The following is a 14,009-nucleotide window of genomic DNA, read 5'->3' on the forward strand; positions in this document are numbered from 1 at the left end:
GGGATTGTGGGGAACCCCTCATAATGGGAACAGCGGGTATACAGACCCAGGAACTCAGCACAGGGATGGTGGGAACCCCTCATAATGGGCACAGCAGGTGTATATACATGGGAACTCATCACAGGGATGGTGGGAACCCCTCATAATGGGCACAGCGGGTGTACAGACCCAGGAACTCAGCACAGGGATGGTGGGAACCCCTCATAATGGGCACAGCAGGTGTGCAGACCCAGGAACTCCACATGGGGATCTTACCAGTATAGTTTAACTGTCCATCCTCTCCACGTTGGGTCAATTGAACCCTAGAACATTGTATCATATACAGCACATCATGCATAGCTGGGTGTCTTTTCTTTTTCAGTAATAAAGTATCCATGTACAGTACATCATTTCATGCAGGGGTCGTCCCGTTTGCACCTTTTGGCCGAGCCCATTAGGAGATTGTGGTATAAGCGTTGTAGATATACGTGGGGTTAGTAGAAGGGATTTTCTGTCAATATTTATGGAGGCTGATATATAAAGTGATGATATAAGGAGGCCAAGCCCTAGACGGAGCCACCTGTCCCCTTGTTCACCCCCCACCCCCTCTATCAACATAACACAAAACATAGCGAATAGTAAATCGCAGTGCCGGTATAATTTCCATATCATTCCCCCGGTGTATACGCCTCTTTTTTTTTTCCCCCCCATAAAACGTTTGAATTCAGACTGATGCGGCGCGCAGCCCATTGCAAACATTGTGGAATCGGGTCCCTTTCCCTCCGTCCCCCCCATCCCAGCCGCATAGACACCTGCAGAAAGAGACGAGGCAGCTGTGCCTTATGGTTCCGGGGTCTTTCTATTCTCGCAAAACAGGATCAAGTTTGGAAGAGTCGTTCGGATTCTCACGCTGGACGTTGAGAAGAGAGATATGGTGTTGATAATCGGCCGCCTTCCTTTTTTTTCCTCTTCATCTCTTCCCAAAATCCACCAAAACTGAAGAGAAACGCTAGTGACTGGGAGCAGCAGCTGTGAGGCCTGCGGATGGCGGAGAGGCCGGCTTCCTGCAGACTCCACTTCAAAGGCTGCCTGGATGCTTGTACAGAACAGGCCAGGTAGGGTGCCTTTATCGCCAGTCTGGGAGGATTAATATCAAAGAGAAAGCAGTCTGGGCCTTCATCTCGTCCCCCCCCTGCCCCCCTTATTCACACCCAGCTGGGAGAAGCTGCGACTGGCGGAGGTCACAGCATCCAGCATGACGGCGACTGGGAAAAGATCCTGAGAATAGAAGGCTTTCTCAGAAGCCATGGTGCAGCCATGAGCACAGCAGGTGCCCCGCTAGGAACACGTTCTCCCCTCCGTGGCACTATACAGTAACTGACAAGGACATAATAGGCCTTTCTTTTCTTAATTATCTTTTGAAGATAAAAAAAATGACAACTGTACTTTATCCCGAGCTTGCACTCATTAATCTTCCCCCGTACAGATTACAAACCGCGCATTTAGTGCTTTTTACACCCATTTTAAAACCCTCAAGGGCCGATTTCACGACTCAACCGGGAGGGTTAACCATTTGTCGTCTCGGCCGCGTCACGGCAATATTTCTATATAGGTTGAAAATTAGGGGTCCCGTCGGCTACCGTTATTTTTTGCCCTAAGATGTCTCTTAGGTTTGGGAGTTGCATGTATTTTGTTCTCTTTGCGGTTTCGAGATGGGAAAACCCAGGGACCCAGAGAGCTTTGAGTTGTGTGTGACGTAGGACGTTTCTCCATGAGTTTTGATGACCTCTTCCATGTGTGTGTGTGTCCTACATATGACATTAATTTTTCAAAAGTCGTGCCACAAGGTGGTGTCTGGAATAGGTGGGTGGGGGCAGAAACTGGGGTCTGCATGTGTTGTCATGGTGACAGGGATATTCCAGTAATGCACTGTACATTCCATTGTCCAATCAGATTGTGGAACTGAAGCTTGAGCATGAACAGGAGAAGACTTACCTCTTCCAGCAGCACAGTACCGAGAAGGAGGGTATCATGAAGGACCATGAACGGGAGATCGATCGGCTGGACAGGCAGCTCCAGAATACCGTCTCCGAACACGAGAAGAAGATGCAGGCGTGGAGAGACAAAGACGCAAAGGTAACCCCAAATGCAACGCGTTGCGTGCCGCTGACTCGCCTCCACGGCTCCGGCGCTTGCTCTTCGGCTGGAGATTAACGCCATGGCTTCCCCCCCGTCTGGGCGCAGGTTAATATTAGTTACCCCAATTATTTTGTTTTAATTGGCAGCGTCCCTGATAAGCAGCCACTTGCACTGGTGACGTTTAAGCCGTCTTCCTCATCCAATGTTTATCTAGTCGCCCCCGTGCTGTGTGTGACACCACAGGTAGCTGGATTAAGCCTCGCATGGTGCCTTGATATTCGGCCTGCCTTTCTTCCCTAGTAGATTGGCTTAGTGTTGGGGGGGGGGTGTGTAATGCAGAGCTCAATAAACCATCTGCCTCACCGGCCCTGCCATCAGTTTCAGTTGTGATACTTCACATTCCAGCTTTACCTGCCAGTAGTCAGAGGGGCAAAGGAACCTCTCCTGATGCCCACACTGGGTCTCCATCTCACGAACCGAACATCTATCACAACCTGCCGCCCATTCAGATAGTACGATACCCATATCGCAGCAGCACACCTGCTCCGCTACCCTCCCAGCATCCATCTGTGCGCTCCCTGTTGGAAGCCAGTCTGCAGAATAACCCCCAACTGTGGTCTCATTTGATGCTTCAGACTCGCAGACCAAACAGACACTGTCAGCGAGGACAATATCCATTTCTTATCCAAAACCCTCCAAATATCTCCCCATGTTATCTTCCAAACACACAGCACCTTCTCTACAAGGCCCGGGCAAATCCGCCAATAGATATTTCTGCCTGTAAATGGTGATACGCGCGGCTTCTCGTGCCGGGAACCTGCTGTGTCTGCACCGGTCGCACGGTAACCATATGACAGGGCTTTTATAAATCGTTAGTGATGAGGTTTTCTTGGATTATCTGTTTAATGACAAGTCTTGTACACAATCATCTATACGTTTATTGATGCTATATATAGGTTCGATATCTGAAAACACATTCCCGTTAGTAAATGGTGAGGTCTACCATTCATTTTTTTTGGCATATTAGCGATACCGGTGTTTTGTAATGTGGCATGCCTTCTGCAACAGAAAGGCTTAGAGAACAGCAAGGTCCCTAATGTTTAGGGCAGAGGTAATAAAGCTGAATTTTGGAAATTTGATACATAACCTGATTGAAGCTTGTCAAGGTGGATGAAGGACAAAATGGTGCCGACCTAGATCCAAGACGGCTCTTCCATGTATAGTTTGCTTGTAATGCTTCAAAGGCCAAGGCCAATGGTGAAACCAAGATTCAATTTAATGCCATGGGGGTAAAACATTGGGGACTAAAATTTTATACGCTCAAATATTGCAGGATGGATATATTTTGGTTAGTATTTGTTTATTATACCCGACTTATTGATTTTTTAAGGAAGATCCAGAATGGTAGACCATTAAGGAAGATCCAGAATGGTAGACCATTAAGGAAGATCCAGAATGGTAGACCATTAAGGAAGATCCAGAATGGTAGACCATGTCAAGCATACAGGCCGTAAATTAGGTTACAATATTTGCAATGAATTTTAGTAGGAATAAAGACACACACTCTGGGCAAAAAATTGGCAATTCGTTGTATTGGTCAATATTTTATATTTCAATATTTTTATTGAATTTTCATGAAAAAATTGGCAATTTGTTGTGTTGGTTAATATTTTATATTTCAATATTTTTATTGAATTTTCATGAAAAAATTGGCAATTTGTTGTATTGGTCAATATTTTATATTTCAATATTTTTATAGAATTTTCATGAAAAAATTGGCAATTCGTTGTATTGGTCAATATTTTATATTTCAATATTTTTATTGAATTTTCATGAAAAAATTGGCAATTTGTTGTGTTGGTCAATATTTTATATTTCAATATTTTTATAGAATTTTTATGAAAAAAGTCACAACAGTGCAAAGTATGCCGTCAGGTCAAGGCCATTAAATAAAGAAATAATACAGCATCTTCAAAACAGTAGATATAAAACTGGAAAAATGTAAACAGTGGGATATTGGCTTAAACTGTAACATAGGTATAGCCCCCAATCCTTCAGTCTCAAGGTCGGCTGGCCCGGGCCCCGGCCCCTCTGGCACCCCTATGGGAGCTTACTGCGCCCAGGAGGGAAGGCGGCCCCCCAACCCCAATGTTGCCTACTTGGCTGGGGGAGGCGTCTACCAACTGCCATTCCACAAGAAACCTTTCTGTGCACTGAGCCAGGGCAGAGGCCATGGTCAACGGCTACCTCGGACCAACCATGGTCCTCTGTCATTAAAATCTCTGTGGTAGGCATTAGAACATATAATCATATTAGCGATACCTGTGTTTTTTATGGAATGACTTCTACAACAGAAAGGTTTAGAGAACAGCAAGGTCCCTAATGTTTAGGGAAGAGGTAATAAAGCTGAATTTTGGAAATTTCATACATAACATGATTGAAGCTTGTCAGGGTGGATGAAGGACAAAATGGTGCCGACCTAGATACAAGATGGCTCTTCCATGTATAGTTTGCTTGTAATGCTTCAAAGGCCAAGGCCAATGGTAAAACCAAGATTCGATTTAATGCCATGGGGTAAAACATTTGGGACTAAAATTTTATACTCTCAAATATTGCAGGATGGATATATTTTGGTCAGTATTTGTTTATTATACCCGACTTATTGATTTTTTAAGGAAGATCCAGAATGGTAGACCATTAAGGAAGATCCAGAATGGTAGACCATTAAGGAAGATCCAGAATGGTAGACCATTAAGGAAGATCCAGAATGGTAGACCATTAAGGAAGATCCAGAATGGTAGACCATGTCAAGCATACAGGCCGTAAATTAGGTTACAAAATTTGCAATGGATTTTAGTAGGAATAAAGACACAAACTCTGGGCAAAAATTGGCAATTCGTTGTATTGGTCAATATTTTATATTTTAATATTTTTATTGAATTTTCATGAAAAAAATTGGCAATTTGTTGTGTTGGTCAATATTTTATATTTCAATATCTTTATTGAATTTAATTTTCATGAAAAAATTGGCAATTTGTTGTATTGGTCAATATTTTATATTTCAATATTGTTATTGAATTTTCATGAAAAAAGTCACAACAGTGCAAAGTATGCCGTCAGGTCAATGCCATTAAATAAAGAAATAATACAGCATCTTCAAAACAGTAGATATAAAACTGGAAAAATGTAAACAGTGGGATATTGCATTAAACTGTAACATAGGTATAGGCCCCAATCCTTCAGTCTCAAGGTCGGCTGGCCCGGGCCCCGCCGCCTACCCCTTCGGTAACCCCTATGGGAGCTTACTGCGCCCATAAGGGAAGGCGGCCCCCCAACCCCAATGTCGCCTACTTGGCTGGGGGAGGCGTCTACCAACTGCCATTCCACAAGAAACCTTTCTGTGCACTGAGCCAGGGCAGAGGCCATGGTCAACGGCTACCTCGGACCAACCATGGTCCTCTGTCATTAAAATCTGTGTGACTGGCATTAGAACCTATAATCAAAGAAAGAAAGTGGGATCCAGAAATAAAGGAAAGAAGGGTAAGAGCAGTAGGAAATGGGTAGTAAAAGGGAGCAGTAGCGGTGAGAAAAGGAGGGGACGGTGTCCAGGTCCTTATCACCGAATCGGGATACACATCCAAGTTACGTGATCCAAAAGGTCAACTGTTCTCCCCACCTAAGGAGGAGCAGCCAGATATCTCATCCAGGGGTCCCAAGTTTTTTCAAATAAGCGCATCTTGTCATTAAGCAAGGCCACCATCCTCTCATTTATCATGATCTTGGTCAATATTTTAAAACACGTTTTATGGCAGCCTGTCATAACTGGTTGGATTGTAAGTCCAAAAGTGAGATAAAAGATTTGTGTGTCACCTCTGAGGCTGATGTTGTTACCAGCCATGCGTAACCTTGTAATAATCTTTATTGGGTTACGTTATCTTATTTGGTATACAAAAAGATGTGGTTAAGGCAAAATGGACTTTCATGGTACTGCTATAGACATACCAACAATTTGTATAGATTAAAACCAACATATTTTATTTACAAACAATATAAAATCTTGTAGACGAACAAATCCTGCCTGAAAAGATCGCATTTACAACACTCAAAACTGGACTACTATATGATTTTAGCACTATATAGTGCCCTCCATAAGATGATGTAATCTTAACCATAATTAGCCAGTTCTTCTTAACATGTTTCGAGGAATTGCCCTTCTTCAGGAATATTTGGTAGTTCTTTTGACATAATATACCTGTAGCTTACATCATTTTTAATTAGGTCATTTGCAATTTTTATAGACTTGGTTCTTCCGCCAACAGTCTTCTCTAATTGTGTCCAATTTGTATGAATTAGCTTAAAGTTGTAACAATTCTTATAAATTTTCATCAGATGATCTTGGTTATGTGTATGTTTGGTATTATGCATGTTTTTGTGTTATATTTATGATGGTTTGGGGTTTATTAGTAACTCTGGTCTAGTTAAATATTTATAATTTCTTAAGAGCAGAAAATGTATTTTATAGTCCCATTTAGTCTATTGCAGTGGTCTCTAAACTGCGGCCCGGGAGACAGATGAGGCCCTTTCCTATCTGGCAATTGGGACACTAGTTCTCCCACGTATATGATGCACTATTACTTCCACTGACACCGATGATGGGGCACTTTTCCTCCTACTGACATCAATGATGAACTATTCTTCCCACTGACACCAATGATGAGGCACTGTTCTCCACTGACACCAATGATGAGGCACTATTCCTCCCACTGACACCATTGATGGGGCACTATTCTCCACTGACACCAATGATGAGGCACTGTTCCCTCACCTGACACCAATGATGAGGCACTATTCCTCCCACTGACACCATTGATGGGGCACTATTCCTCCCACTGACACCAATGATGGGACATTATTCTTCTCATTGACACCATAGTTGGGGCATTATTCTAAAGTTCTATATTGCGTTTTTCTGCTCCCATGTGCCACAATTTGGCTCCCCTAAGGTCTAAAGGGCAGTAAACTGGCCCTTTGTTTAGAAAGTTTGGAGGCCCCTGGCCTATAGTGTACGATATGTATATCTAGTATATAGTCACGTAGTTAATCTGGTTGAAAAAAGACACAAGTCCACCCAGTTCAACAAAGCTATATACATTCAGTTATGCATGAGACTTGAACTGCTGATGTGTGCCACTTTAAAAGAACATTTCATTACTATAAGGTATATATCTTTTTGTGAGCCTTGTGGGAAAATAAGTTCTTTCGGCAACCTGCTTACAGGCCCAATCACTCAAGCAGGAACATTCTGACACCATGCCTTTAGTGGACTTTTAGACCTACTAGTCATTCAGAAACCTTTTATCAGTACCACTTTACTCATCCTAGAGTTCCAAAAATCTCTACAAATCCTCCATTATTGTCTATTATGGACCAGTTGGACCAAACACTTTTCATTAAACTGTATTATCTTTTATAAACATCACATATCAGTCCTTCAGTATTCTGTTGATACCTCTACATTGAATTGTAGGCCCTCCGTTCTATCAAGAATTGTAAATTCTACGCTAGTGCCTTTCAGTATCTCAAGAACCTTCGTTGTACATCTATAGTGGACTAATGCCTCGTTTCCACTGAGCGGATCGGTTCGGTACGGTACGCTAATTTGAGTGTTTCCATTATGAAAGTGGGCCATACAACCGAACCAAACCGCACCATTCCTGGTCCTGCTTCAGATGTAGGGCCATAGGAAATGGTACGGTAGGGCGGAGCTACTGGCGTCACATGATAGAGTCCACTGATTGGCGGACAGGAAACCATCAATGCTCACGTCAAATGAAAGAGCAAAACAAACACCTCATTTGGTGTAAACCCCGCATGGTCCCTGGTGGCCCGACTTGCAGTGGAAACGCTCACCTGAATAGACCGACCCATTCGAACCCATCCAAACTGTACCGACCCAACCCGTTCCGCTCAGTGGAAACGAGGCATTATAAACCTTCCAGTCTCCTAAGAACCTTCTGTTACTATCCACACTGTACATGCCAACTCCATAGTCTCTCAAAACCATTCTGCTATCATCTGCTATGGAACTAAAGACTGTCTAAACTTTTAAGAACTTTCTATGCATTTCTGTTCACTTGACCTTTTTGAAGAACTTTCTGTGTATCTTTCACCACTGGACCAATGCAGAACCGTTGTAGTGATACCTTTTATTGGCTAACTTTGCTGGACCCAAAGACTTTCCAGTCTCTGAAGAACTTTCTTTAAGTATATCTTCACCAAAACTATAGAATGTGCCGTCTCTGTCCGGAATTCGATCTGATTATCTCTTTGTGGTCGTTCTGCCAGTATTACTTTATGGAGCTATATACCTCCCACTTTGTCAAGAAACTTTTTTTTTTTATATAAATACACTATTAGTAGGTCTCATGATCCACCAGATTTTGAAATGCTTTTCTAAATTATACCACTTCTTCTTTGGGTTTTCCACCATTATTGACATTATGTTATTTTGATGCTTTTTCACTTTTGCCTTCCACTACTGGCAGGGGACAAGGTTAGGGCTTTGGTTAAATATCATTAAAAGAAGATCTCTTGTCACAGCATACATTTTATTTTTTTTATTTTTCAATATTTTTATTGAGTTTTCGCAAAAAAGAATAAAAGTCATAACAGTGCAAAATGAGCCAACACAGCTCAGCCATACAAATATAAAGTGGTACAGCTTGTTCGGAACATGAAATATATAAATATATATATATAGAAACAAAAAAAATACAGTAGAAACAGTAATATATCGATTAAAATCGAGGTAGAAACAGAGCCCCCACTCTTCCACACTAAAGGTCGGCTGACCCGGGCCCGGCGCCCCTACGGGAACTCACTGCGCCCCAGGAGGGAGGCGGCCCCCAACCCCAATATAGAACACTTGACTAGGGGAGGCATCATCCAACTGTCAGTGCACTGAAAAAAAAGAGAAAATAAAGAGGAAGAAGTAAAAGAAAGAAAGGAGGATCACGGAAAATTGAAAAAGGCAGCAGGGAAGGAACGGGGGAAGGGAAAAGGGAACAGCAGTGGCGGGAAAGGAGGGGTCGGCATCCAGGTCTGTCTCCCCTAAGCGGGGCAAGCTTTCAAGTCCCACAGTCCGAGTGGACAACGGCGTTTCCCCCCCTAAGGGGGGCCGGCCAAATACCTGATCCAGGGGTCCCAGGTCTTGTCAAACAATCGCATCTTATCATTAAGTAACGCTACCATCCGTTCATTTATCATGATCCAGGTCAGCTTGGCTTTGAGTAGCTCAATCAGCACTACAGGAGTTGCACCATGAACGAGCGGCCGTGAACATGAAGGCTATGAGGCGTTTAGCATGTTTAGGTACCCCCTCGATCGGTTTACCCAAAAGGGCTTGTTGGGGAGCTTTCACTAGGTTGACTTGCGTCAATGAATAGATACACAGCATACATTTTAATTCAATAACATCAGCATTATCATAGCAGTAAAAACAATTGTTTTTCTTGGCAATCCACAATTACCTTTCTGCTGGCCATCTCTTTCCACAACTTTCTAGGTCCGTGTTTCTCAACCAGGGTTCCTCCAGAGGTTGCTAGGAGGTTCCTCGAGCAATGGGCAATTTCTGCCTTTCAGATAAGCTCCCACTGACACCATTGATCTTTTTAGCTATCTGGAAGAAGGTAATTCTCCCCAGTGTCCACAAGTGTAAGGAGCGTTCATCCCACCGACCATCACACTAATGTATCATGAGTTGCAGATATAGTCATTTCTAGCAGGGGTTCCCTGAGACCTGAAAATTATTTTGAGGGTTCCTCTGTGTTGAAAAGGTTGAGAAAGGCTGCACTAGATTAATGCATGCTTGCAGCCTCTCCTCCTGTTCATTCCTTTGGTTTACTTTCATTATCTAAGGACTACATATCCCATGGTACTTTGATTCCTTTATTGGCTCCACCTCCTAAATGCCTCTCAGCACCTTTAAAATTTAGAAGGCAGGCTGTGTGAAATGTGTGATATAGAAGTGCACATTCAAGGGGCATAATGAATATGTGTCACCGCATTCAAATACATAAACGTGGGATTATTAACAAAATAGGTTTTTAAAATTCAAGATCATTTGGATTAATAGGAGTAGGCTAGAAATAATTCAAATTTAAAGTGAAAATTAAAATATTATACAATTTTAACATTGACAGAGTTAATGTGGAGTGCCTCTTCATTGAATTGATGATCATCATCATTAACTGCATGAACCAGATCTGCCTGCCATCTTTACTGACGTCTTACTCTGTCTCTGAGGGCCATGTTTGGCAGGAGAGGTCTTTGCACAATCTCACATTGTACTTGGAAAGGACGTGACCCATGGTGAAGGTGCCAAGGGTTGTTTTGGTTTTACAATGGCGCGTTTTGTAACTCTTAATGTAGATACAGTTGGGATGGAAAGTTTGGGCACCCCAGGTAAAAATTTGTATTAATGTGCATAAAGAAGCCAAGGTAAGATGGAAAAATCTCCAAAAGGCATCAAATTACAGATTAGACATTCTTATAATATGTCACCAAAAGTTAGATTTTATTTCAATCATTTACACTTTGAAAATAACAGAAAACAAGAAAATGGCGTCTGCAAAAGTTTGGGTACCCTGCAGAGTTAATATCTTGTACTGCCCCCTTGTATAACAGCTTGTAAACGCTTTTTGTAGCCAGCCAAGAGTCTTAATTCTTGTTTGAGGTATCTTTGCCCATTCTTTCTTACAAAAGTCTTCCAGTTCTTTGAGATTTCTGGGCTGTCTGTCACGCACTGCTCTTTTAAGGTCTATCCATAGATTTTCAATTATGTTGAGGTCAGGAGATTGTGAAGGCCATGGCAAAACCTTCAGTTTACGCCTCTTGATGTAATCCCCCGTGGATATCGAGGTGTGTTTAGGATCATTATCCATTTGTAGAAGCCATCCTCTCTTTAACTTCAGCTTTTTCACAGATGGCATCAAGTTACCATCCAAAATTTGCTGAAATTTTATTGAATCTATTTTTCCTTCTACTCGTGAGATATTCCCTGTGCCACTGGCTGCAATACAACCCCAAAGCATGATTGATCCACCCCCATGCTTCACAGTTGGACAGAGGTTCTTTTCATTAAATTCTGTGCCCCTTCTTCTCCAAACGTACCTTTGCTCATTCCGGCCAAAAAGTTCAATTTTAACCTCATCGGTCCACAGAACTTGTTTCCAAAATGCATCAGGCTCAAGTTCAAGTTCAAATGCTGATTTTTGTGGTGAGGACATAGAAGAGGTTTTCTTCTGATGACTCTTCCATGAAGACCATATTTGTACAAGTATCTCTTTATAGTGGAATAGTGTACCACAACTCCAGTGTCTGCCAGATCTTTCTGGAGGGATCGTGCAGTCAAACTTGGGTTTTGAATTGTTTTTCTCACAATCCTGCGAGCCGTTCTGTCTGATATTTTTCTTGGTCTTCCAGATCTTGCTTTAACTTCCACTGTTCCTGATGACTGCCATTTCTTAATGACATTCCGAACAGAGGATATTGACATCTGAAAACGCTTTGCTATCTTCTTATAGCCTTCTCCAGCTTTGTGAGCGTCAACTATTTTCAGTTTCAGTTTTCTAGACAACTGTTTAGAAGATCCCATGGTGTTGATTGTTGGGGCAAGGTCAGATGAGTCTGGGCATTTAAAACCTTTGAGATTGACATCCCCTGGTCTTCCCAGACGATGATTGAGAACAATCCATGACACTGGCAGGTCTCAGCCTTGCAAAGGGGGCAGTGCATGCTATAAATTCTGCAGGGTGCCCAAACTTTTGCAGACAGCATTTTTTTTTGTTTTCTGTAATTTTGAAAGTGTAAATGATGGAAATAAAATCTAACTTTTGTTGACATATTATAAGAATGTCTAATCTGTAGTTTGATGCCTTTTGGAGATTTTTCCATCTTTCCTTGGCTTCTTTATGCACATTAATACAAATTTTTACCTAAGGTGCCCAAACTTTCGATCCCCACTGTAGAGTGTAGTGATCCGAAAAGCATTAAATGGTTGTTTACCATGAAAATGAACTTCCTCCAGTATAATATTGGGATGTAAAGGTAATAGGGGAACCTGAGTTTTTTGTTGCCATCAGTAGAAATGTTACGAAGAATCTTGACAACAGCTATAGTTTACTGAAGGAAATTGGCTCTGCAGATTTACCACCCCTGCTATTGGGGCTATTGAGCCATTTCAACTTGCCTGCAGCCACCCAAGGTATCAGTTTTGGATGAAATTCTCTTAAAGTGAGCATACAATATACTGACTGTCATGGTGGTCCATAGAAGCCTTGGAGTGTGTTGGCAAATTTTGGGTGGCCCTAAATCCTAAAGTCAAACTCCGGGCAAACCGTTAAATTATCAGTTTAAATAAATGTGTTAAATGTTAAAATTATAATTCTGTTCACCCAGCCTTGTGATTTGCACACCCTCAGCCACAAGATTTAATAGGAGGGTGACTCAATATTTCAGCTTTCAGATTTCTTTAACTGTGTGTTCTACATTCTACTATGAATTGGGAACCGTTTCTGTAAGCTGCCCAAACACCTACCACACAGCACCCAATGCCTAAACGCCTCCCAATTCAGCCCCCCATTGCCTAAATATCTCCTGTTCCAGCTCCTAATGCCTAAACAACTTTCCCTCCAGCACCCAGTGCCTAAACACCTCCCCTCCAGCACCCAGTGCCTAAACACCTCCCCTCCAGCACCCAGTGCCTAAACACCTCCCCTCCAGCAACATTGCCTAAACACTTCTCCTCCAGCACCCAGTGGCTAAACATCTCCCCTCCAGCCCCCAATTACCTAAACATCTCCCCTCCAGCCCCCCATTACCTAAACACCTCCCCTCCAGCCCCCAGTGCTTAACCCCCCCCCCCCCCACAGCACCCAGTGCCTAAACACACCTCCCCTCCAACCCCCCCAGTACCTAAACATCTCCCCTCCAGTCCCCAATTACCTAAACATCTCCCCTCCAGTCCCCAATTACCTAAACACCTCCCCTCCAGCCCCCAGTGCTTGAACACCCCCCCCACAGCACCCAGTGCCTAAACACCTCCCCTCCAACCCCCCCAGTACCTAAACATCTCCCCTCCAGCCCTCCATTGCTTAAACACCTCCCCTTCAGCACCCAATGCCCCCCAGTGCCTAAACACCTCCCCCCCAGCACCCCAGTACCTAAACACTGCCCCTCAGTACCTAAACACCTCTCCTCCAGCCTCTAGTGTCTGAACACCTCCCCTCCAGTCCCCAGTGCCCAAACAACTCCCCACCAGCCCACAGTACCTAAACTACTTACCTTTTATCCACTGTGCCTGCCTCCTTTCTTCCACTTCCTATTGCCTAAACGCCTTCCCCTATTGCCCTCCAGTGCCTAAACACCTCCCCTCCAGCCCCCAGTCTTAAATATCTTGCCTAAAGCCCCCAGTGCCTAAACACCTCTGCTCCAGCCACTAGTAGCTAAACTCCTTCCCTTTTAATCTACCACCCCTTCCCTCCTTCTCCCATTTCCCAGTGCTTCCAGCCCCTAGTGCCCTCCTAATCCAGTGCCTTAAAACGTCACCCTGTAGGGTCTTGTCCCCAGACCATTCATTCAACAAAAATGTTCTCAAAATGTTCATTTACATTGGTTATGCATGCTATGTACCTCTGAGAACCTCCCTTGTGTGGACATCCAAAAGCCCTGAGACTGCTGTTAGGTGCAGCCATCTTGGATGTGATGTCAGCAGACTCAGAGCCGCTACTTAAAGCAGAAGTTAAGTCATAAAATTAAGTCCTACTAGATCATTTCAGGCCGGCCCCTTCTGCAGGTATAGCTATGTAAATTATTAAAAATTAGTGCCTATA

The 14,009-nt window shown here is 43.2% G+C and overlaps 1 protein-coding gene across 1 annotated transcript in view; it reads left to right on the plus strand.

The window, feature by feature from the left end:
* Positions 1–14,009, plus strand: part of CEP112 (centrosomal protein 112) — a 398,710-nt gene that overhangs the window by 208,471 nt on the left and 176,230 nt on the right. Inside the window, exon 19 of the mRNA XM_082272104.1 lies at positions 1,933–2,115. Coding sequence (XP_082128230.1) covers positions 1,933–2,115 — 183 coding nt within the window. The remainder of the gene's footprint in view (positions 1–1,932; positions 2,116–14,009) is intronic.

Source organism: Pelophylax lessonae (genome assembly GCF_965119305.1).
Source record: "Pelophylax lessonae genome assembly, chromosome: 11".
Taxonomy (NCBI): domain Eukaryota; kingdom Metazoa; phylum Chordata; class Amphibia; order Anura; family Ranidae; genus Pelophylax; species Pelophylax lessonae.